Source organism: Melanotaenia boesemani, chromosome 17 (assembly GCF_017639745.1).
Source record: "Melanotaenia boesemani isolate fMelBoe1 chromosome 17, fMelBoe1.pri, whole genome shotgun sequence".
Classification (NCBI taxonomy): domain Eukaryota; kingdom Metazoa; phylum Chordata; class Actinopteri; order Atheriniformes; family Melanotaeniidae; genus Melanotaenia; species Melanotaenia boesemani.
In genome coordinates, this window is record NC_055698.1 from 21718378 (window position 1) to 21744649 (window position 26272).

The window sequence follows — 26272 nt, forward strand, 5'->3', positions numbered from 1 at the left end:
TTAGATTGTTGTTGGTCTTTGTCTTCTTTTCCTAACTATAAATTTTTTTCCACCATCTTTCTATACCTTTGTGACATTTACAGGTGAGATGAAGGGAAGTGTCTATACAAAACAAACCAGTTTAAAGTAGTTTAACATTACAGCTTCCACTCAGCAAAATCAAAGTAAAATAGCTGATAGTTTTGGTCGTATATTTGTTGACATTTCTCTGTATTTATGTGTCTTTTAGGTGTCCGCATGGGGAGGTTATGTGTTTATTATCAACCTGATTCCTCTACATGTGTTTGTGCTGCTGCTAATGCAACGCTACAGCAGAAGAGTCTATATTGGTAAGTTGCACACAAAACAATGCACAAGCAGTTAAAACCAAACACCCCCACACAGAGTAGCCACAATGGAGGCTGGCATTGTTTTTAGTTTCTCTCTCAGTGGAGCAGAGATGTATGCATCAAACAGATAAACCACCACCTTCTCATGCATGTGCAAATATTGTTGCCCAAGCATTTGACCCTGAAACGAGCTGCAGTGCCCAGTCAGGCCATTTCTCATCTGACATCCGTTAGCATTTCATCAGCAGCGCTGCAGACGTCCACACACCCACGCAATACTTAACAGTAAATTCAGCCACCTGCTGCCTGATCCTTTTTACTGCTTTTTTGTTGTTTTGCAAATACTGCAGAGCACTGCTTTAGTTGCTTCTCTTCAACAGAAGCAGGACCCTTTTTGAAGAGGTAGGCTTGTTATTATCATTAACCTCCCAGTTCCACAGAGCACACAACAGCTCTAGCATCTTATCCGCCGGCTCACAGGAGTCAAGCTCAATGCTCCAGACCTTTCCACACATTAGCCATCGGCTTAGCCATGCTCGCAGCAGGCACTTCTGTCATGGTTGAGATAAACTGTACAATGTCAAGTATCATTTATGCATGATTAGATATTGTACTGACAAAGCATAGTCTTTGAAAGCTTTGAAATGCATTATGGCCTCTTCACAGTGAGAGGCCTTTGACATACTTTTGCTCCATCTCCAAACAATTCTTCAAAAGCTGAAATTCTCTGATAAATCTTGACTGTTGGTTAAGGTGGAAATCTTCCTCTGTTTTCACTGTTTCTCAAGGATATCTGCAGCCTGAGCATCATTCACAAACCTTATGCAATTCTTAATTGCAAATGAAAGACAGACAATTAGTTGTTGGTAAATTCACACTTTCGTTCCTCAGTTCAGGTCCTAGATCTTTTTCTAGGAGATGGGTGTCTGTCTCAAATAAGGTAGACATAAAAAAGAAACTCCTAATTTAATAAAATACCTCACAGTCTGTGTTCCTCTCACATTTCATCTTTCTCTGCCTTGAGTCAATAGCAGATGTGTGAAAAAGAGATTGCTGAGGGCGGTCACAACTACTTCAAAAACGAGGCACACTCTTCAGGAAGAGTATGAAATCTTAATTAAGCTGGTGTGTCTGCGAATTGGTTCCCCCAAGCCGCAAAGGTGGGGGTCGGACCATTCTCGACAGCGTTGTCACACCCCAGGCCTCCCCGCCACACTGTGCCGAGCCAACTCCCATTTTCTCTGTAAATGGCATTAGATTGGCTATTTTGTATTTGCTCCCCCTGAGCTACGGCAGTAGAAATCAATAGACTTTAAACACTTCTTTCAAAGTCGATTTCTCTTAGTGAGACTTTTTTTTACTGGAATGTCTTATAGTTTCCCTTTTTCTCTTTTATTTTGTCTCTCTCCACAGCATACAGCACTTTCTACATTGTTGGGCTCATACTGTCGATGCAGGTCCCTTTTGTCGGTTTCCAGCCAATCAGGACCAGCGAGCACATGGCTGCTGCAGGTAAGTTCCTCCCTCTCTACCTGCGGTTGTTCATCTTCCTGAAAGAACAGGTTCCCTTCTGGAAAATTATGCACAAATGTTTTTCCATCTTATTATAAAGTCAGCAAATTTTGGGACAGCGTAGCTACCTGTGTTTCAAGTCATAAGTCATTCATAATGAAACGTCACAAATATTTAAATGCACAAGCAGCAACATGCACCTGTTTTTTTACTCAGGGAACCAAGCGGTGGTGTTCTCATCTACTCAGAGCCGGTTTAATGTTGGCCTTGTCTATTAATATTGAGTATGAAGCACAGATTACGGTGGAATAGTTTATTTCTACACTACAGCAAAAATAAGTGTTGTTATTACGATTAGTAACTAACCAGTGAAAGAAGACAAAACTCAAAATTTTTAATAACTTTTTTCATTTTTGCTGTTCTGTGTCTATTTTGAGCATTTCTTCACTGGTGCTCAATTGCAATTTGGAGCCAACACTTGCAGCCAGTCATACACACAAGGGGAAAAAAAGACTTTAAAATAATATAAACATAGAATCAAAACCCAGTAGTCAGTTCAACAGTTACTTAAAAGTAACAGTAATCAAACAAGTTTAGGTAAATAAAGAGCCCTTCGTACATTGTTCATTTTCTTTACCACTTAGTCCAATTCAGGGTTGTGGGGAGCTGGAGCCTGTCCCAGCTATTAGCAGGTGAGAGGCAGGGTCCACTCTGTACAGGTCGCCAGGCTATCACATATTTAAAGTCAACTCATTAATTATCTCCTCCCGATGGAGATGTTTGGTACAGGCCAGTCAGGACTTCTTGTATGTGATAAAGCTGCATGCCAGAGTGCCTCTTTTTGCTCAGCAAATAAGAAAATTTAATAAAGGTTAAAATGCAAAAGCTTATAAATGTTTGATACCAATAGAATGAATGTATTTTAACATTGTCAATTAACCTGTGTAAACAAAATAAAATGTCCTAATGTTTATGTACATTTACTGACCTTCAGTTAGCAGCAGCATCATCATGACATACCCAGGGCTAGTTTCTGATATAACTTCATTGCCTAAAATGTTCAGAAGTGAAAACAAATTGCATGTTTTCCATTATCATAGTGGTGTTGTAGGTGGTGCAGTATTTAAAAAAGTTTTGAGTCCTATATTTTGACAGGCAGATATCAGCCTATCAATGCTAACATCCCTAAATCAAACTTGTCCTGACACGGAGGAAACCGCCGTCGTAGAGGTGCAATTAGAGGTGTAATTACATTCCTGCTTGATGCAGATTTAAAAATTGATTGGCTGTAACAGAAATGACAGCTGTAGTCACATTCTGTGTCTGAGCTGCGATGTATAAAAAAACAAAAAAATGCCACCTTTTAATTTTGGCTTGTGGTAAGTTTACTGTTCAAAGCTTGCAGAGTTTCACCTTTGCTGCCTGACAGCCAACATGAGAGTGTGTGTAAGTGCTTAATTCTTGCATCCATTTCCAGTTGAAAGCCGAGCAAAGCCTTTTCTTTCCTTCTTTCATTTTTTTTTTCTTTTCTAGAGACTTTGCATAACACTGCAGCAGGTGTACACTGAAGTGTCCCCATTTCCTCTTTTTTGTTTTTTTAAGGACTTGAATACACTTCCAAATAACATCTACAACTTGGTTTTTACTGCTCACTCTCTCAGCAAGCCAAGCACATTGTAGTGTTGTCAGGTTAACAGCTGCCCAGAACATCTGGTGGTAACATTTACAGAGCACAGTGGGAGACGTGAAGAGAGTGACAGAGGCATGGACCTGTCGGTGCCGTTAAGATGTCAGCCCCTTTAGGCAGGAAAGCAGCGTAGACTGGCAAGCATGTTAGCACCACCGCTGCTCTCCAGGAGACAGGCAGGGACTTAACCTTGGAGATGGGTGAGACCCTCTGCAGGTGGTGGTCGACTCATAGAGGAGTAGGGAGATTTCACACAAGGTTTGAGAAAGACTGGTAGGTGATGAAAAAGGAAGAAACCAAGTCTCTCTTGCTTGTTTCAGTTTTTTTATTTTCAATTAAGCAGACAAGCAGAGAGCTACACTGAAGAAAACAGCCCAGAGAAAGTAGCAGAGCAAAGACAAGGAGAAAGGAAGTGTGACCGACTGAGCTCAGAAAAAAGATGAGAAAGGGGACGAGGAGGGTTTATTTACACAAATCTCGCCTCATGCATTTGAAATATTTTGTCCTGCGGTATTTTTCATTCACATCTGCCTGAATAGCCAACAGGGATGTTGTGGAATGCTTTGTGGGGAATTCTACCAAAACGACAACAGTGTTTCTCAACAGCACAAAGCTGCTTTGTACCCTGCAGGAGGCGGCATCAAACAATGGCCTCCTCAAACATTCAGTCTGAGTTTCCTTTGTGTGTTTGTTCAATCTTTTATGTCTGTCTTTTTCTCAGGTGTGTTTGCACTTCTCCAAGCCTACGCCTTCCTGCAGTACCTGAAGGACAGGCTGACCCGACAGGAGTTCCAGACGCTCTTCTTCCTTGGAGTCTCTCTTGCTGCCGGTGTAGTCTTCCTCACAGTTATCTATCTCACATACACAGGTTTGTATCTCCAAGTGCAGCCTTACATTTCTAAAAGCAGTGTAACGGTAACAGATGTAGCTCTGCTATGATATGATCCATTAATTCATCCAACCATCCAACAATTATTTACCACGTTTTCGTAATTGCAAACTTTTAATTTTGGCCTTGTAATCTGACAAAAAAAAAAAAAATGCCTGTATGTTGACTGTGTTTCAAAAGCTCAGAAGTTCTACATGCATGTTTACATAAAAAGAACAACAACAAAAAAAAAACGTGGCAGACTAAAAACAGCCAAAAATGGTTTGGAGTTTTAATGGTTAATGGCAAGCCAGATCTGGGATTTCATCTGTTTTACATCTTGTCTACTTTTTTTTAGCCAAACGTTGCAACATAGTCATCCACTCTCCCCTGATAGGCTGACCTTCAGGCCTCCCCGGTGGGCTGCTAATCAGCGCTCTGTTTGTTTTAAAATTAAACTTGGAAAGGGGAATTATAAACAAATAGAAACTGATATGGATAGAGCAGCTTTGCATGTTGGCGAGATCTCTTGAGCGTTGGTGGAGGATTTTGCTCCATCAAGTGCCTTTTTGTCATCTAGTATACATGTTTTTGCACGTGCAGAGAGCTGCTTGAACTTTGCTCTTGTTAGTGTTTTTCTCCATAGTCTTCAGCCTGTTTTGTGGCCATGATACAAACTGGCTGAGGGTTTCAGTTTCTAAAGTTTCCCCGTCTTAGTTTATTGATTTTTACTTCTCTTCTGCAGAATAGTTCAAATTTCACTCCACAGTTTGAGCTGCTTGACTTATTTTAAGGTTGCAGAAAGCTTAAAATTTCCATTAAAGCCCAGAGTCTTGCACAAATATAAGTTTTAAAGACTTACTATCATCATTTCATATTACAGGGACTCATTTCAGCAAACTGGAAGAAGGGACATCCTCTTAGGTATTATATGAGCAAATTTTGTGTAATGTTTAAAATTAACAGTCTGCTGCTCTAAATCTTTGAAATGCTGTAGTGTAAAGAGTGCAAAGAGTTGGTGGAACATTGACTCAGACGTTTAGTTAATTGAAAAGATACAGACTTCATCTGGCAGTCGTTGGGTTCAGGCTGCCATCTGAAAGGAGCGATGGGACTCTGCAACGGATGTGCCAGTTTTGCTCGACTCACTCTGCTCCATCAGACTTTGATCTCAGAGTCTGTAAAACACAGGAGCCGACTGGTTCTCTTCTGTAACTTTACCACAGAGCCAAGAATCGACCGGCTGAATCGGTGTCATCCTATTAATCACCCCTCAGAATATCTTTATTTCACAGCTGCTGTTTTTCTCTTTTTTCTTTTTTTTTGCCTGCTCCGGTTGATTGTTTCTAACTTATTTAAAGAGATCTCCATATTTTTTCAAAAAGTGACGTGTCTGTGCAAATATGCCAGGAAATGTAGCGTTTATGGAAAGCAGCAGTGTTGTCTACTAGTGAGGCTTTTTGCAAGCGGCTGTAAGAGCCCCGAGGAAACAAAGCTTAAATGTATTCCAGATCAAAGCCTTACCAAAAAAAATGCATTTGCATGCACGCATAAATTGCCCCGTGCAGCCTAATTTGCAGCTTAAATGGTCTCAGTTACATTTGCAAACAAGTCAATTCTGCTAATTATGTAGCATCAATAAAATATATTTTCAGCATTGACACGATCTTCATCAACGTTCCTTTCAGTCTAAAAAAAACTCCAGTTGCTGGAAAAATCTTCAGTTCCTGGATTACATTTTAAAGGAGCTTAAGTTTTTATTTTTTTATTTTAAAGCCATTTTGTTTTAGCTTTTTTAACTAGCAAATGCAGTTATAAGTCTGTGCATCCTTTCTGTGTATACCGGACTGAGTTACAGCTGTGATTGCATTTTATTAATTTCTGATAGCTTACCAACTGTAATATTCTCAGGCTGTCTTTGCTTGCCTGTATGTTCACTATCATTTCCATTTTATTTATGCAAAGTTTGCACAGATTTATTAAGATAGCTTAATTTAGCCAGAAAGTTTGAACTCTTGAGATTAACAGTCTTATTTGCGAGTGGCCTTGCTAAGATGGACAGCAACTTTATGTACACTCATTAACACAACAGTGCGTATATGATTTATATAAAACAATATAGATCCAGAATGGAGAGATAACTACAGAGACAAAAACATGCATGATAAATAAAGACCATCTACTTACCTAAAAAAGTCCTCAGTCATTGGAAGTGGAGCAATAATAGTATTTTCTTTTTCAGTGAAACTAGCTCCTTCAGTTTTAGCTTTTTCTGTTTCCAAGCAGAGGGAGCAGAATACTTAAAGAAAAGACTGTAACTTTCTGTTTGCTTTTGAGTGATGCAGCTCTGGAATTGGGGTGGAAGCAGACCTGGAAAAGATTTGCATATAAAAATATGAGTTTAAGAGCACTGGAGAATAGATCAAACCATCCAATCTGAGTGTGCAACATACGAGTGAGGGTTGGAAGGTTTGTGATAAAACCTCAGTTTTGCAAGTAGACTGTTTCTTAAGCATGTATTCTTTGCAAAGATGCATGCATGCAAACAACAGTCTAATCCAACTCAGACATAAAAGTGATGGCTTACAATCCAACAAATTTCCTGCATGTGAATAAAAAGTATAAAAAGAATGAACATTTCCTTCATTGATTGTCTTCTCTGTCTCTAGGATACATTGCTCCATGGAGTGGTCGCTTCTACTCACTCTGGGACACAGGGTAAGCTCTGCTGACCTTCACACTCTGTCAATTGGAACACTTGTTCAATCGAACGCATGTGTGTGTTTTCTGAGATGGCTATAAACCCAACCCGCAGCATCCCAGAGGGGGAAGCATTACAGCACAGGCGGTGTTGGAACAGTGCGGCAGGCACCCTGCATGCTCCAAATATACTGTAGCATGAATGATATTACAGCACACCCAATCAACACCCCCTAAACCACCCACACAAGAACACACACACACACCTCACTCAGGTTTGCTGATCCAAGCAGAATAGTGTTTTGTTTTTTTCTGTTTAGCTTTTTTTTTCTCTTTTTTTCCTCCTTTGGGGGCCGATACTAATTCCTAAATGTGCCATTTTCTCTTTTCCAGCTGTAAAAACAAAACACTCGATAGTCATTTTTGAAGTGTATAAAAAAACTGTGTAAAAGCTTTTCATAAATAAAGATTTAATGCACAATTCAGAAGCATTACTCATCTGTACTGCTTTATTTGTTGAGTTTTAGTACACGCAGGAGCAAAAGGAAAAAAAAAAATTCCTTGAGCCTCATAATTCCTGTTAATTAGAAAATCTTTTGTAAAATTTGTCTCAACACTCCCAGAGTGCTGAACATGATTTACAGCCTGCACATCTTTTCTTCCTCCCACCATCCTTTCTCCGTCCACAGCTATGCCAAGATCCACATCCCCATCATAGCATCTGTTTCGGAGCACCAGCCGACCACGTGGGTTTCCTTTTTCTTTGACCTCCACATCCTGGTCTGCACCTTCCCTGCTGGTCTCTGGTTCTGCATCAAGAACATCAACGACGAGCGCGTGTTTGGTAGGAAAATATTGACTCAATGTACACATCAAAAACCTTATTAACACTTTGAGAAAGAGCTGACCTCCAAATCTGAGACCATGGTTCTTAGCAGGAAAAGGGTGGACTGACCTCTCCGAGTTAGGAATGTGATTTTGCCCCAAGTGGACTGGTTGTGTTTGTGAGTATGGGAAGAATGGAGCAGGAGATACACAGGTGTATCAGTGCGGTGTCCACGGTTGATCTACGTTCCTACTGTCACCTCTGGTCATGAGCTGTGGAAAGTGACCGAAATAAAGAAGTCGTGGATACAAGCAGTCAAAATGAGTTTCCTCCTCCAGTTGTCTGGGGTTTCTCTTAGAGTTTGGTCATCCAGGAGATGCTCAGAGTAGAGTCACATCACATGAGTCAGATGAAGTTGCTCAGGCCTCCTCAGGTTAGGAGGACATGGGGAAGACCCAGGGCACATTTGAGGGAGTATGTCTCTCACCTGGCTTGGGAATGCCTCCGGATTTCCTGGGATGAGCGAGAAGTAGTTGCCAGAAAGAGAGAAGTCTGGGCTTCTCCTTAAGCTGCTGCCCCCATGACCCAACCTCGGATCAGCAGTAAAGGATGAATGGACGGAGAAAGAGCTGCAAACTGAGATGTCCCCAGTATTTGTAAACTGAGAAACACAAGTCTCTGAGATTTAAAATGGTCTTTAAGATTTCTTGTTTCCACCAGTTAAATTGCAACTTTTTTCTTCTTCTTTTTAAAAGGTGTGACTCATTCCACCACTATGCTTCAGACTAAAATATCTCAACAGGTACTGAATGGATTTCTTGTAAACTTTGACATTATTGCCATGTCTATATATTTATAGATTGTTGTTAAACAATCTGAAATTCAGGTCAATTCAGTTGTTTTTTTTTTTTGCACAGTCACAAGTTATTTTTTGTTTGAAGTTTAAAAGCATCCATGTTAAAAAAAAATCCAGCTTTCATCAGACAGCACATTTGCTCTACCACCTTTTGTAAATTTGCTGTCATCATTGCTGCTCAGTCATTTAACTGAGAGCTTTATTTAGTTTAAAAGGTAAGAAATAAAGGCTGACAGCTTAAGGATGATCTGCTGATTGTTTAATAATAAGAATGTGTGACGCAGCTGCTTGTTCTTTTTTAGGCTTACCGAGCCATCTGGTAGCAGATTATACATAAATGTGCTGCACTGTGATGGAGATTAAAGTGAAGAAGAAAGAAGCCTGATCTGCTCAAGAACAGAATCCTTTTCATTTATGGAGAATAACTCCCTTACATACATAAAACATTTCTCCCAAAACACTCTTAAAATCTTTGTACAGTGGAAAAGAAAGTAAATGTTTTTAAGTCCATCCCAGCTCTGTTTGACTCCTGCCAGCTGTGTCAGTGTCACATGTCAGAACTATGAACGCAAGCTTCCATGTTTCACTCAAGAAGGCAGATTTTTCTAACTTGCTTATAAAACATTCAACCTGGAGAGATAAATCCAAAGCTTGAAAGTGCTCCAACTCTGTCACCTAATATTCTGTGTGGAGAAAATAAATAGGACTTCTACTTTCATAGCCAGTGGTTCATGAAATAGCTCTTCCAACATTACAACTGATTCATTATGTCACTTTAGCCAGGATAGATTTTTAATTGCTTATTCTGTTGTGGTGATCTATGACAGAGGTTACCAACCTCTTTCCTCGAAGACTTTCCATTTGTAAGCTGTGCCCTCCTCCCTGCTGCCAAGGCCACATGGGCACTCAAGCATGTGCAGTCACGTTGAAAGAAAAATGTTCAAACCTCTGTTGGCACCCTTTTCCAGGCCAATAAGTCTCCTTTTAATACCATAAAAAACAGGCCATTTCAGATTGTACAGCTTTGGCATGGGAAGAGATATTGGAGCTTTTTTTCTTCTCATTATGAACAGTGTTAACGGCTGCCCCCAACGGGTAAGTAGTGCTGAATAGGAAAATAACACCATTCATTCATTCATTAGAGAGTATATAGCATTAAGCTAATTCCCACCTCTTATCCCTGATTGGGCTTTTCAAAGAAGAGAAAGAAAGAAAGAAGGGAAAAAAACTAACAAAAAGAAAGGGTGAAGCTTAAAGGTGAAAAAGGATTTGTCTAGACTGGAAGTTGGAACATCTGAAACACCTAAAGTATTTTATCGGTTAATTCGAATTTGCAGTTTGACAATTTGTTTAATAAATTTTTTAACAAATGTTTTTAATCAACCAAAAACCACTTAATCTTCATTATTTATGAAGATTCAGGCCGTTTTCAAGCCTTGCATTTAGAGGGTGACAGCAGGATGACGGTTTTGATATCACACAGTTAACCACTGAGTCGTCCCATCTGATATTGTGGTCCACACTCATTACCAGTTGATGGTGTGTGTGCTGCTGGCTGGTGGCTGTTTGCTTGCTCATTTACCTGCACAGCTGAGTCACGTGATTTTTTTTTTTGCAGAGTTGTAGATTCACTTGTTAGCTTTTTTTTTTCTCCATTTCCACAAAACCAACATATCACCTCTGTGTATCACAGCAACCTGTTATGCATTGAAACCTCATGCAGACTTTTGTAAGCCTATTAAATGTGTTTGGATTTTGTACTTATGTAAATCCCATTTTTTACAGCCTCTAAAGATCAAAGGTTTATAGCACCTACTGTGATCTTTGATTCCCCCCTTTACAGCGACATATACCAGAGGTTGGAAACCACTGATCTAGGATCAAATTACATGACTTCTTTTGTTGTGTTTAAAGAAACAAAATGTAAAAAATTAGGGCTGTTTACAAATGAATTGTGATTAATCATGATTAATCACTATTTGCGACTATGCCTGAAGTTTGCCCGTTTTTACTGCAAGTCAATGCAAACAAATATTTAGTGTTAACTGACCTTCCCTTGGGTAAACATCAGATACCCAAGGGTCAGTAAATGCAGCATGTAATGTATATGTTGTTTTGCATCATTCTACTGTTCTAGATTAGGGCTGCAACGATTAGTCAATTACCCATTGGCTATTGTCGGCAGAAAAAAAACCCTACTGAGTGAGACATCATCTTCTTCGCTATCGCTGCTGAGAGTTGCTCAATGCACACGTGCAAAAAAAAAAAAAAACTACAGAGTGAGACATCGTCTTCTTTTTTTATCTATGCTGAGCGTTGCACATGCGCTATAAAGTCCGCACAGGGAAAATATGGCGGCAGAGGACTTCAAAAGTCTGAAATAACTTCACGTTAAACATAAATTAAATTTAATACATGTCAGATTTGTAAGGGGGACCTTGCGTACCACGGAAGTACTTGCAATGCTCGAACATTTAAAGAGGGGGAACGTCGGACTTGCATAACAAGCAAGATTTCAAAGCTAAAGGTGATATAAGATCCATTTAATAATTATGAGATACAAACTCCGATTGGTCGACTAGTCGTTTTAATAGTCGTGACTAATCGACCATCAGAATAGTCATTAGTTGCAGCCCTATTCTAGATCATAATGGATAATTCATCCAGCATCATCTCACCAACCAGCTACACATTATCACATGGTGGTAATATCTGTCATGAAACCACCAGATGTTGACAAATGAAGTTGAACAACTGATATTGATGAAGAAACTCGAATAAAACTGATGATCTGGCTAAGAACCCAAAGGTCTCATTTGTCCCCCCCTTTTCCTGGCCAGCGCTCCTCTCTGGCTCTTCTTCAAAACTTTTCTAGACCCGCCCCTGCATAGCTGAAGTATAAATCCTTTCTACCACCTGTCAGCTACTGTGTTAGAGAAGGGTCCTGCCAAAAACAATACTTTGGAGTAAATATGGGCTGGTATGAACCATGAACTTTAGATTTCTCCTCCTCACCTGTGGAACCCTTTCAACAAGAGAAGTGTTGCTGTTAAGACACTGTCATCCTCCACAGGTGTGATGCCCATGTGTTGTTCCATCAGTGTTCTTTTTATTCTCAAATCCATCCATAGAGTCATCAGGCTCATCTTTTCAGTCTTGCCTCTAGATGTCTCCATGTCCCACCATCAAAACGGAGAAATGACAAATGTATTGGGCTTGTTGTGCTGTGCATGCGTTAATTGCGTTAAAAATATAAAAGCAATTAATTACATAAATTAGTTACCACCGTTAATGCGTTATTTTTGATGGCCTTAATAAAAATGCTTTGGTTTAGCATTGTGATATGGATTGTGTGGATATACAAGAGTTGATGATGATGATGATGACCATGATGGAGCTGCATCGGTTCAGCATCTTCAGCGTCTGAGTATTAAAAGCTTTGAGGCTTAAAAAAAAAAAAAATTGGCAGAGCTTTTTCACAAAACCTTTGTTTGCAGAGAAACAGCCTCAAACAAGGACAGAGAACTTCTGCATGCTAACAAGAGTCATTGCAATCTGTCTCTATCTCAGACTTAATTAGCCTATTACAGATATTGATTAGTCGTGCACCTGTTGAGCAGGGTCGGCCTTTTTCAAGGACAAGGAGCATCTACTGTTCTCCCCATTAAGCGTTCTGCAAAACTAGCAAAAGAGTCATTATACCGTCTTACTTTGACAACTCAATTTCTCCCTTTTTGATTTTGTCTCCTTCCAGCACACTGACTCACTCACTGTCTCTCTTTTATATTTGTGTGGTTTTTCTACTTGTCTGACCTTTTGTCTGCTTTCTTTTCCCTCTGTCATCAACTGCTTACAGTGCATCCTGCTCACCCACCACCTTCTTTTCCCCTCTCCCTTCCAGTGGCCCTGTACGCCATCAGTGCGGTCTATTTTGCCGGCGTGATGGTGCGGCTGATGCTGACGCTGACTCCGGTGGTGTGCATGCTGTCGGCCGTGGCTTTCTCCAGCGTCTTTGAGCATTACATGGGAGACGACACAAAGAGGGAGAAACCTCCAGCTGAAGACAGCAGCGACGAGGACGACAAAAGGAATTCTGGGAATCTCTATGACAAGGCAAGATGGGGTGGAAAAACTAGACAGACATGCTTCACTTCACCTCCACCTGCTTACTGTGTAACATGAAAAGAAGAAAGGCAGAAAAATCTATTTCCAGCAGCTGAAATGTTTTTCTAAGTTCTGTCACACACTTTCTCAGCACCTTTTGGGGGTTTTGGATTCATCGTTTACATATTTGTCGGCTTCCCTCGTCGCTTCACAACAGTTTGGGTAAACTGTGATTCAGCTCTGTTTGATGCTACTGCCGTTATTTTAGCAGTTTACTTTGATTTTTGCACAACATTACTGTACAAAAGTCCTGAGCCACCCCTCGTTTCTTCATATATTACAGGACACACATTAATAAACACCTTTATTCTTAAAATGAATCTTATTCATCTTAGGCAGTTTTTTTTTTCCCTTTAATTTCTTTAAGTAGTCTTTAGGAATAGCTCTCCAGGCTTCTCCCGTCCGCCAAGCTCTACTTTGGATGCTGGCTGCCTTTTATTCTGTTCTCTGTCACAATGATCCCCCACTGCTTTAATAATGCTGGGGATGGGGAGGATTCATCTCTCCATCAGACCTGTTGCTGCTGATTTTCAGTCCAGTTTTTGTGACATTTGGCAAACAACCTTTTTCCCTAGTTTAAAAACAAATTACGTTTCTTTGCTACAGGCTGCTAGTATTAGAGCCTAAGGATAATATTTTAAATGGGTTCTTTGCCAAGTCATTAGGTATGTGTGGACACAGCTTCCAGTGGCTTAACAAACTAAAATTGTATTAAACTAAAAAACTGTTAATGATCAGGACTGAAAATGAATGGGGGAAAAAAGCAGCCAGTGTCCTAAGAAAATCTTTGAAAGGCCTTTAGGGAGTCTGGAGAATTGCTGCTGAAGACCACTTTAAAAGCAAAATATACAACTTTTGCATATTACATCTAGTGGCCCTTTCCATTAGATAATTGGGGGGGGGGGCTCAGCAGGGTAGAGCTGTCGTCTCGTAACCCGAGGGTTGCCGGTTCGATCCTCGGCCAAGTTGAGTTCATGTCGAGGTGTCCTCGGGCAAGACACCGAACCCCTAATTGCTCCTGATGGGTCGTGGTTGAGCACCTTGCATGGCAGCTTCTGCCATCAGCGTGTGAATGTGTGTGTGAATGTGATGTATAATGTAAAGCGCTTTGGGTATCGTTCCAGGTACAGTAAAGCGCTATATTAATACGGACCATTTACCACTAGTACCCACTCAGTCCTACCTTAATTCAGCCGACATCACACCACCCCTGTTTCAATGGTTCCCATTACAATAGATGAAAATTAAGGTTCAGTGTGGGAGGGGTCGTCTTATCAAGGTGGCTAGTAAGTATCGTGAAGTCATTTGTTTGCGGCATACATGGAACAACAACAACGTGAGTTGCCATTAACTCCTCCAACTGCTGGAAGGCGCCGCCCAGCTCGCTCTGGATTTTTTCATTGGCCAACAAGCACAACAGACTCTTCACCTCTGTGTTGGACCATGGTGATTGTTTTTGAAACGCCATTTCTGGTGCCGCTGCTGCCAATGTTGTTATCCACAGTCGTGGCTTCGGGGGTTTTAAAGATGGCGGCGTCGGGATGAACTCCGATTCGGACCAATAGTGGCCTACGATTTCTTGACCCGGCTCCAGACCTTTATAACCCAAACGGAGTAGGTAGGTGTTAAAAAATGTATCTGCTCACCCCAGGAAAATCCTGACGGAACACCTACAAACCAGGAGGGGTGATGTCGGGGTGGGCAAAGTGGGTACTAGTGGGAAAGGGCCATAAGTGCTGTAGTTCTTTCCCTTTCTGTAATCACGTTACCGTGTGGCTCTCCTAAAAACCTAATTACGCAGGCTGTTGTGTAATCATCGGATAAAGTTAAATATGACATCATACATTGTTTACGGTGCGAACTTAATTATGTAAGACCATAAGCATTTCTCTTTTATGAAGCAGTTCCTCCAGGATCATCAACCTGTCATTGCTGTGTCTTGTTTGCCAGAAGGAAGAAGAGAGGGAAGCCTAATTAAAATGATGATCTTCACATTAAAAAAAAAAAGTACAACCTGCAAATAAATTACGAACACATCTCATCAAATCCAGACAACTCAGCGACAAAAAACAATTATCACATACTGCAGTGATGAACTTTTACAAGGAGCTCTAAGTGTCATTATGAATATCAGCAAGTACAATTTGACAGTCCTTTAATGGAATCAGTGTGTTTAAGTTCAGTCAGGTTTAAAGTTAATTCTAGTGTTAATACTTTGATAGTAATGATCATAATGAGTGTTTCAGTTTAGCAATATAATCAGTGACAAAAGTCACATTATGTTGGTCTTTGCTTGCTTTAAGCTGCAATGGAAGAAACTGCAGGTGTTAATATCTGTTTGCTGCTGCTGTCTCATGTCTCCCCCTCTCCAAAGTGTCTTTAGATATTTTGAAAAAGTTTGGATGCTGTAAAATACTTTCCTTATCAAGTCGGATTAATAATTGATTCCATTTAATAATTCATATTTCTGGAAAGCGTTAGTTTCCTGTCTGCTGTAATAGCATTTGTCTCCCCCTGCAGGCTGGCAAGGTGCGCAAGCATGTGTCAGAGCAGGACAAGGCGGAGGAGGGTTTGGGTCCAAACATCAAGTCCATAGTCACCATGCTCATGCTAATGCTGCTGATGATGTTTGCCGTCCACTGCACCTGGGTCACCAGCAACGCCTACTCCAGTCCCAGCGTGGTGCTGGCGTCGTACAACCATGACGGGTGAGAGCTCTGCAGATGCCTTTATAAGATGTTAAATAACTGCAAGAGTTCAGTCTCCAGTGGTGGTTCGTCGTGCACAAGTGTCATTCATTTAAATTGCCACACAAACTTATGTATGAATGCAGGACTGAGAGCAGTGGGTTAGTGTGAACGTATGTTTATTTCATAAGGTTTATGGAAATATTTATATGTCAACATGCACGCTCTGAGTTGATTATTTAACCTAGTTTCTGTGTGTTGTGGAAATCATCTGAACCACCTTTTGAATAAAAAAAAAAAAGCTGATATAATAACGTCTACGAAATGCTTTGAAAGGCACAATTATTCTTTTAAAGCACCAGGGAGGAAATATTAAAGGATAAATGGCAGAACCACAAGTTCTCATACATATATTTATGATATTACAATGGTTCTATGAAAAAGCGAGCAGCGTCTGCTGTCAATCTGCTATTTTCTCTCTCACATTTACACCCACACAGTCACACATATATATATACATTAAAAAAATAAACAAACACCAATGTCAAATGTTTCCATAGCAACTGTTAATTGATGGAGGTTTTTTATCTTTTCTGGAGGTATGTTGTTGACATATTGAAAATGTGATATGCTTGTTAATGCTCACTTTATTATGCACAAATACCACATTTTTCATCCATTGTTGCCCTTCAGATTCAGAAATATTAACGGCCTCTGCGCACACACACCTGTCAGTGTTGTTACCTGTCAACTGTAATTTGCCTGTTAGGACGCGTAACATCCTCGATGACTTCAGGGAGGCCTACTACTGGCTGAGACAGAATACAGATGAGCATGCACGGGTGATGTCATGGTGGGACTACGGTTACCAGATAGCCGGCATGGCCAACAGGACCACGCTAGTGGATAATAACACATGGAACAACAGTCACATAGCACTGGTAAGACTTCTCCGTTTCTTATTTAAATTTTTATTTATTTTTTAACCCCTGACTGAGCATGCAGAGAAACAAATGATTCATTCCTCAGCTGATGGATGATTAGCGAGTTCAGTGATTTTTTTTTTTTCTGTGTAATTGCCACATTGTATAAAACTGATGCTTCCAACAAGCCAGAAAATCTCGTTTGTTTAAACTTTTGCAGTAGAATTTTACAGTCGAGGGATTTCAGTTAATTGCTGTCAGATTTTGTGGATTTGATTTTTTTTTCCCCCCACTTTCTCTCTACTGCCAGATATAGACAAATGTTTTTTTGTCTTTTAGTAAAGTCTCTGAAAGCCCTGTAGCTTTGCTCTGTCTTGTTTTCTACCTGTTGTCTGTGCAGCATGTCCCTACAGGAAATGTAATTATAGAGAATACATGATGGATCTCCGTTCAATACGTCTTCTTTCTGTCACTGCTGTATTGAAGCTCTGCGATTTGTGAAACAGGAAATCCCAATTAAATGATAACTTCCCATCTGTTCGCTGCTCTTAGGTTGGGAAAGCCATGTCATCCAATGAGAGCGCAGCCTACCAAATCATGAGGTCGCTGGATGTGGATTACGTGCTGATCATCTTCGGAGGCGTAATCGGCTACTCGGGCGACGATATAAACAAATTCCTGTGGATGGTGAGGATAGCCGAAGGGGAACACCCCAAAGACATCAGGGTAAGTGAAGCTGTGGTTTCTCCTGTTGGAGGGGTCTGGTGTATTCATAAAGCATGCAATTTTACACAAGTGAGGCACAAGACAAGAAGTAGGTCAAAAGACAGTGATGCACTGATGGGATGTGGTTTTCATGACTTTGAGGCATTCTGAGATGCAGCTTTTTATAAACCTGGAACTTTCCGTGTGCTTGTCTGGCTCGTAGCCTGTAGTGACATGCCGACAAACTTAAGCCCACTTGCACGTCTGTTTTTTTGACTAATTTGGTTCAAACAAAGTGGAAAAAAAAGCTTATTTTGGCTGAATTAATTAAAAAAAAGAAGTAAACATCTTTGCTATTTATTAAACACATTCAGCAGCTCTGCTGTAAATTCTGCTTTCATCAAGTTTGTAATATCCACTTTTGCTTAAAGCAGTTTTTTTTTTCTTTTTCTAATATTTAGTCTAGTCTGCTTTAATCAGCGTTGATGGAAAAACCAACTAACACTTGAGTTTTAAAAGCATCTCTTACAAAGAAGCATCGTCTTTATTAGCAAAGGCTGTACTTTGACCTCATTTTATTAAAAAGGACAATCCGACTAAAACCAATTGAATGAGATCTGCTCAACTTTTACCCACCCAAATACTCGAATAAGGACGGAAGTACTAAATGTGCTTTAAGTCTATTTTTACTTTACTTGTACATCAGGTGAATAGGAACACACACACACACTGCAGATTTAATTAGATGAAGTTAGTTGCATGTATGATTTTTAGACACTTAATTGTGTGAATAGATTGTGGAAACGTTTTTAAACTCTGGGGGTGATAGGTACACAAAACAAACTTGCAGTTTGTTTTAAATTTGCAGTGTTTATTTCTCTGCCATCAAACAGTGATTAGCAAACAGTTGCTTCGGCGTGTTACTCAGTCACTGAGGAAGACAACCATACCACTGAGTCATCGTCACCCTTCTTGACAGCCTTTCTGCTTTGTTTCTTATCTTATTTTTATCTATTTTGTTTTTATTATTCTGCTTTCAGCTCCGTAAAGCTACATAAAATATATCTGACAAACATAAACTTAACACAAAAATGAAGGAAATTTGTGTTTGGTTATTTCTCCCAGTTAATAATACCGTTTGGTGTTGTTTTATAGATTGTTGGAAAGTCTGAGAAGTCATCTTTATAATGAGGGATAACTAGTGAGGATCGTCCTTCTGTTAAATGAGCAACACAGCTAAATGTGGGTAGCTGTGTGGAAATGTGCTAAAATCCCCTGCAATAGTCTCCAGTTGATTTTCTTTTTTTTTTTTTTTTTTTAACTCTTGATATTTTAGTGCTTCCAGGTGTGTGTCAGTCACAGATGTATGACTGGCACCAGAATGATAGGCAGCTTTTTTCAGTATGAGGTTCTGGAGCCAGTGGCGATCACATATCTTTAGAGTCTGGAACCTCACTCCATCCTCAGGATGACAGCTCCCTCCCCCACAGAGCCAGGGTCATCAGTAGCTGCATTTACATGCTGCACTTTTGATTCGATCCAACGTCCAGTCAGAATAAAAATGCATCATGTAAACACCTCAACTGACAATCCAAGCAGTAGAAAAAAATGACCATGTATAAACTCATTCTGAGCGTTTCTGTGGTGTATGTTGTTTCTGTACATGCTTGAACCACACAGAGGTTTGGTGACCCAGTTTCATGGCAGACTTGGAGAAATGGCAGCTGCAAAATAGATCTGGACTCTGGCTGATGCATTTTTATTGGAAACTGAATTTCAAAATAAAAAGATAAATGTTCTTCTTCTGAACTGGTACACATTGCGCATCTTGAAAGCTTTACAACCGTATTAAATCTTTCCATCATGTAAACCAGGGATATCCAGCTCCGGTTCTCGCTGGCCACAGTCCTGCTCCAACAAACCAAGAATCAAATTAATGATTCCTGGTGCAGAATTTCATAGCATGTTGGATCCATTTAATTTGAGTCAGGTGTGTTGAAGGAGGGAAACACTGAAAACCTGAAGGACAGCAGCCCTTGACGACTGACTTTGGACACGCAATATAAACACACGAGTAATCAGATAATTTTTATTAAGTGTCCTTGTAAACATGTCGGCTGGAATATATGATCAGATAAATAAAATGAAATTAAATGAATGAAAAAAAACTTTATTAATCCCTGGAGTAAATTATGTATCCATGTAAACATGGCTACAGAGGACCATGAGAATTTGGGAGTGTCGATGTTGGGAGTGTCGAGTGACATGGGTCCAGACCTCCGCCCAACTAAATGTGTTTCTCATTCTACAAGCACGATCCTTACAAGCCACACCTCTTTGTAAATACGACTAATCAGGCTTTCCAACATGTGTAACACCCGTTGGTATTATTAAACGGGAAAAATGATCAACCAAACACAAATTTCCTTTTTTCTTTTCTTTTAGTTTCTATAAAACAGTGACAGCAGAAACGTGTCGATGTCTTTAATATCTACTTATTCCTGTCCTTATTTTACCCCCGACTTGTCTCCTCCTTCAGGAGAGCGACTACTTCACACCTCAGGGAGAATTCAGAGTGGACAAGGCCGGTTCACCGACTCTGCTTAACTGCCTCATGTACAAGATGTCCTATTATCGATTTGGTGAAATGCAGGTGAGAGGGGAAGAAAGGGTTTTAAGTATAATTTAGTAAACATTTCAGCAGGTCTGTTATTATTATTTTTGTTTATTTTTTATTTTATTTTATTTTATTTTTTTGCTGGTGTGAGGGTGGGTCAACCTTGACTGTCCTCTAAGAGATGTTTTCAGATTTCTGATTCATGTCCCAGGCAGATGATCTGAAGCTAACAAGCAGCTGTCGTCAGCAGTAAAGAGAGAAGCAGCAAGACTGTATTTTCTACAATACACAGATTTAGCATGGAAGAAGGAGCAGTTCTGAATGTGTAGGATTCCTGTTACTGTAGCTTCAAAGCAGAGCTGGCAGACGCGCAGGCAGAAGGGGATTTAAAGGAGATGCTTTGGGGACCGGGTGCAGGGGGTAGAAGAGCGGCTGTCAAAAAATGTGTGAAGGATTGCCGGAAGCTTTGAAATGTGCCACGGCTCCTTGACAAAGGTAACTCTTGCCAGGTGCTCGCATCCCTGCTGTAGATGCAGCTCAGCCAGCGGCTCAGTGCAGCCGCCTTCCACAGGGACGCAGATTGAGGTCAAGACGGTCGGAGGGAGGAAGGAGACGGGGGAGAAAACCACAGAGTAGATTAGATTTACTGAGATAAGATGATGCAAGGAGAGACTGAAGAGGACATCAGAGAGAAGGCAATAAAAACTGAGTTGAAGCAAAGTTGTTTGCAGGTTTTTGTCAAGATTAAAGTATTAATTTAGTTCAGTCTAAAACATGGATTCAGAAAAAAGGCAAAGATTTTAAATTTAAATTGAATCCCATTAAATCAATTTAATTCAATCTAATACTACTCACAATGCTGTAAAAAGTGGACTTTTATTTTTATGAACTGATTACTGAAGTCCATATGCTAGACGAGCTTCATCCTCAGACATGATGTGACAGATATTTTCTTTCTTTTAGTAATCTTATATTTTGTACTTTTGCCTTCTGAATCAGAGAGCAGGTACAGATGCAGAGATGTACAGTAAGGGAGACTGAAGGTTAAAAACTAAAAAGAAAAGAAAATGGGCAACAAAAAAGCAGTTATTGGAGTTTAAACTAGGTTTATAGCTGTGAGAGCAGAGCCGGGTCTGAAGGACGAGCAGCCGTAGGTTTTAAGAGCTGAATAACAGACTCGAGAGGTTGTTAAGAGGCTCAGACGAAATGTAATGGAGCTGCTGCCAGAGGGGAGACACTGCAGCGTTATCCAAGTGCTGTCAAACATGCTGTTTATCTTTTTATAATTGAGTTTCAGTTGTTTTTAGTCTATTAGGCTTTAAAGTTCAGTTTGAATCGGAGCTTTGGGCTAAAACAGATTGAAAATTAAGTTGTCTAAGAAGACAATTTCCATCCCTTAAGATTTTACATCTTGTTTTTGTTTAATCTAAGAAATTAGTTTAATATTTCTGCAGCTGAATTTATGACTCTGAGCGATAACAGAAAATTAAAACCACCACTTGGGTGACTTATCTCAGCTCAAAGACAGAAACAACTAATTTTTCTTTCCAAAAGTCTTCTTTTTTAATTTCACCTTTATTTATACAATCAGGACACAAGGTCTTATTCTCAAGAGTGACCTGTTTTAAAAATACATAAAAATCTACATGTTAAAAACATAGTATGTTAATTACAATTCATATAATCAAGTAACTGAGAAAATGCAACTTAAAAATAAAAGACAGTAGCAACATGAACAGCCATCCAATAATGGGTTCTCCATTGTTCATGAAGCTGCACAGCTTCTGGTCCTGTTGTACCGTGTACCTTGTTCCAAGTATCAGGAGCATTGTAAGAAAATGCCTTTTTCCCAAGTTCTGTACGTACTGAAGGAACAGTGAATGTAATAAAAGTTTGAGAGCGGTTCAGCTCTAGATGTAGATGTGCTACATTTTCATGTCAGACATGAGACCTGATGCACATGTAGCTCTCTTCAGTGACCCGTATTTGTCCCTGACACAGAACCACAAGAGTTGAATCAGTCACATATCATCCTTCTCCACCCCTTCCCACCCAGCTGGACTTCAGAACGCCGCCTGGCTTCGACCGGACACGAAACGCAGAAATCGGCAACAAAGACATCAAGTTCAAGCACCTGGATGAGGCGTTCACCTCGGAGCACTGGCTGGTCAGGATCTACAAGGTGAAGGGCCTGGACAACAGAGAGCCGCTGGACCACAAGCTCCGCAGCATAGTTCCCAAACAGAAGTACACCTCCAAAAAGGTAACGGAAATTCCTTTTTTTCCTCCTGGTTTTATGTGATGGTTTGTTTTCATTAGATAACAATGATCTTAGTGCAGTCTAGAGAGGCTTTGTCAGACTTTCAGTAGGAGATGATGTACGTGTGTTTGTACATTATATCTCATCTTCACCCTGACCAGTTTATCTCTGTATCTGTATGCTGGAGTTCAGAATATTTCACAGCAGGATCAGGTCATTTATCAGATTTATTTAGTTTAGTCTTGAAGACATCATTTCTGGAAATTACAGTTTAAATCTTAATTCTGATCATGTATCCCCCTACTGGATTTGTTAGTGTCTGTACATACACTGCCTGTCCAAAGATGTTAATCTGTTTCAGAAGCATGCATCAAGCAAAAATAACATTTGAGGAGATCCTGAAACTACTACAACTGGGTTAAGAACTGTCCAACGCATTAAAAAAAAAATAGTGGCGAACCGTCATCTTCCAGGATTAAAAGTGGTTGGAGTGTGAAGAACTTCAGTTAAACTCAGGGCTATGTTTGAAAGTGAAAGTAAGACATTGTCCACACACACGATGTGAAGGGAACCCGGGGATGGAGACTGAACCGCTGTGTAGCCATAAGAAAACCACTTGTTCAATGAGGCTGATCAGAATAAAGGCTTCAGTTTGCTTAGGAGCATAAAGATTGGACTCTGGAACAATGGAAGAAGATCATGAGGTCCGAGTCCAGGTTTACCCTTTTTTAGAGTGATTGGAACATCAGGGTAAGAAGAGAGGCAGATGAGCTGATGCAGCCATCATGCCTAGATTTTTTCTGCCCTGATGTATATTCCACGAGGACAATGCCAGAATTCAATGGACAGGGATTGCGAAAGAGGCTCAGAGAGCATAAGGCATCATTTTCGCACAAGTCCAGACCTGAACTCCACTTAGAATCTTTGGGATGTGCTGGACTGTGGTCGGAGCCTCCCATCATCAAGACAAGGAGTTGGTGAAAAATGAAAAATATAAATAATGATAATAATGGATTAGATTTATATAGCGCTCATCAGTGAACTCAATGCGCTTGAATTGGATCCATTATTCATCCACTCCTCATTCATACCTGGTGATGGTGAGCTACACACTGCCCTGAGGCAGACTGACAGAAATCTGGCAGCCAGTGCATGCCAACAGCCTCTCCAGTCACTTTCAAAATATTTGTACACAAGCAGAGTGCCCAAAGGCACAATATCAAATGACTGGGATTCGAAGGCCAACCTTCCAGTCATTGAACGACCTGCTCTACCGCCTGAGCCTCTGCTGCCCCAGTGCCCTGAATGAATGCAGCTTTGGATGGAAACATATGCGACATTACAGAAGTTTATCAAAATGATGTCACAGCGAATGCTGCTGTAATGAAAGCCAAAGGTGGTCCAATTAAATATTAGAATGACTTTTTCTCATGGGACAGGCAGTGTAATTACAGTCCATAGTCCTTTTATTTTTGACAATCTAAAGTTACAGAAAGTTTTTCATTTTTTCTCTTGTCTGTTCCTCAGACTGCCAAGAGGAAGCGAGGACACATCAAGAACAAGCTTGCACTTAAGAAGGGCAAGAAACTCCAAAAAAAGTAACGATGATTAACTCGACCCACCGCTAAGAAACCTCTAGCAACCAATGAAGAATAAGAGAGGGGGGCGGTTGCCTTGCACTTGGTCTCGAGCGCTTCTTGTCAGAGCGCCACCGTGTGTCGAGGAAGTGTCATATCTGGCTCGCGCCAGAAATTGTCTGTTTTATCCTGACGACGTCCGTCTTGCTTTTTTTTTTTTTTTTTTTTTTACTTTTTGTACTTGAATGTGAGGCAAGGCTTAGGGCTGCTCTACTTGGCTCAGCGTTGATAAAAAGTTTTTGTGATATGTTGATTAACTGCTTCTTAGTCCAGGGATCAGGCAAAAGGGACACGAGGGATGACGGGACCATTTTTGCACCAAAGACCCATCGACCTCCGTGGCACATGCAAACTCATCGCTGAGAGCGAGGGAACGCAGGAGCGAAAGCTGAAGACTGTTTCTGACACGTGTACAGAGAAAAGTATGCTGTATGAAGGAACATCACCGTTTACACACACCCCATCTGTAATATTAACCTTTTTTTATCATCATTGTCATCATCATCTCCTTCTTGTCTGCCTGGCTCCCTGATCCTCCTCCTCCAATAGATTTTACAAGAAATTGGCCTAAAATGTAAATAGAATCTGTAAAGAAAATCTCTAAAAGGATGGTAATATATTGGATCGTTGTGGTGACTTTTAAATATGCAGTTTTTGATTTTTCTCAATTTTTTTGTGTGATTGTGTTTTCTTTTTCTTCTTTTTGTATGACAGCAAATGGAGCAGCGAATGCAATAATTCTACACAGAGGGGCTTGAGATTTTGTTGAAAGAGTGAATTTGAATGTGAATTTTTACACCCCACTTTTTTCACAGATTGCATAGATTGTACATTTTCTGCTGCTAGGGTTTTAAGACAGAAGCAGGCAACTGTGTTTTTTGAGGGGGGGGGGTAAAGGAAATAGTGATATTAAATTAGGCCTCCCGTCCTTCGGGGGAGCTCTTTAGATTAGGTGTGTAAAGCTTAGTGCCTCATCTCTGGTCATGATCACCTGATTTTAACTTTTTTTTTTTTTTTTTTTTGGCTCATCTTGCATCTGTCACAGGTTATTTCTTTTGACCAGACTGAGGCATCAGATACTGGAAATGTTGATATCTGGAGCTGAACTGTGAGCAGGTAATCTTGATGTTCAGGTACAGAGAAGCCAACTGATGCCTAACGTAACCTCGCACAGATCAGGAAGAATAAAGTATATGTTTGAAGTTCTTGGGAGCTGTGTCCCAATTATATACTGCATACTTTCGCTCTTTGGAACATCTTAAATTGACTTACTATGTAAATATAGTTTTTTTTTTTTTTGTTTTTTTTATGTATTTGTATTATTTTAAACAGAGAAAAGAGGATGATTCTGTTTGAAAACCTACAGCAAGCAAATATTTGGTGTTTTTGTTTAGAAGAATTATCCCCAAAATAAAAAATAGCAAAATTCCCTAAAATGAGCTGTTTTAACCTACAAAATGTTTTGTTTAATGTAGAATTAATGCAATTTTTTTCTTTTAAATGTATAACCCAAAAGGAAAAATGAAAAAAAAAAAGTGCTAGATTTCGATCTTCGCGTGTCTTCAGGAGGGACATCATTGTGACGTCGCCTTGTAGTTTGTGGAAGGTAGAGCTTGAGCAGGAGATTAATACCTAAAACATCACTGGACAGAAATGAGCAAACTTGATGTTATGATTTATTTTCAGACAGACCACCAGCACACTGATGATTTAGCTAATAACATGATGGAGGAAATCCTTGACTTATTGAGAAGTTACTGCTTTTTGAGTTGGAGTCACTGGTCATATACTTAAAGACGCCAGTGCATTGACTTAATCTGGCTTTTAAATCAGTCTCCTCTAAGATATTCTTATCTTTTGACCCATGATCTGAGTTTAGCTCAAAGAAAGCAGCAGACTACATTTCCCTTGATGCACTCCTTTTGTCAGACCCTTTACAGATTAACCCTTTATATTAGATTAAGTACTAATAACTTTCCATTTAGCCTGTATACCTGGATAATTTAAATTTTTTCCAGGAACTGATTTATTATGTATAAGGCTAAATATAAGATATTCAAATTCTTTGAACCCACAGTTCAATAACTAAATCAGATAACCAGCCACATAATGGTCAAGCTAGTTGCTGAGCGAGTACATAAAGGTCTTAGATGCACTTTGCAGTATGAAGTTGGGACGCAGCTCTGCCTTTCTTATTGTATGGGCACTGCACTGTTTCCTCGTGTCTGAAAACTGGAGGAGTTTCTCTTTGTGCACGCTTCAGTAACTTCTGTTTCTATCACACAAGTGACACATCAAAAGACTTAAAACATCATGCAGCTTTATTTGTTCCGTCACATCTCACATGAGGTGACTTGTTCTTATCAACTTTTATTTTTTCAAAATGCATCTGAATCACTTTGTTCTCTTTACTTTTGATTTTCTCTGAGTTGGAGGCTTCAGACCTTCGTCGCAATGATGTTACTGTTCCGTTACACAACGCCTAAAACTGTCGTGTCCTG

At 40.1% G+C, this 26272-nt stretch overlaps 1 protein-coding gene across 1 annotated transcript in view; it reads left to right on the top strand.

Annotated features, from left to right (window-relative positions):
- LOC121656552 (dolichyl-diphosphooligosaccharide--protein glycosyltransferase subunit STT3B) overlaps window positions 1-25199 on the top strand; it is a 92613-nt gene extending 67414 nt beyond the window's left edge. The window contains exons 5-16 of the mRNA XM_042011594.1: window positions 230-329; window positions 1743-1841; window positions 4250-4396; window positions 7066-7114; window positions 7786-7940; window positions 12680-12891; window positions 15463-15650; window positions 16399-16570; window positions 17105-17278; window positions 19797-19910; window positions 21931-22137; window positions 23662-25199. Of these exons, the coding sequence (XP_041867528.1) occupies window positions 230-329; window positions 1743-1841; window positions 4250-4396; window positions 7066-7114; window positions 7786-7940; window positions 12680-12891; window positions 15463-15650; window positions 16399-16570; window positions 17105-17278; window positions 19797-19910; window positions 21931-22137; window positions 23662-23736 (1692 nt within the window). The 3' untranslated portion in view covers window positions 23737-25199. The remainder of the gene's footprint in view (window positions 1-229; window positions 330-1742; window positions 1842-4249; window positions 4397-7065; window positions 7115-7785; window positions 7941-12679; window positions 12892-15462; window positions 15651-16398; window positions 16571-17104; window positions 17279-19796; window positions 19911-21930; window positions 22138-23661) is intronic.
- The last annotated feature ends 1073 nt before the right edge of the window (window positions 25200-26272 follow it).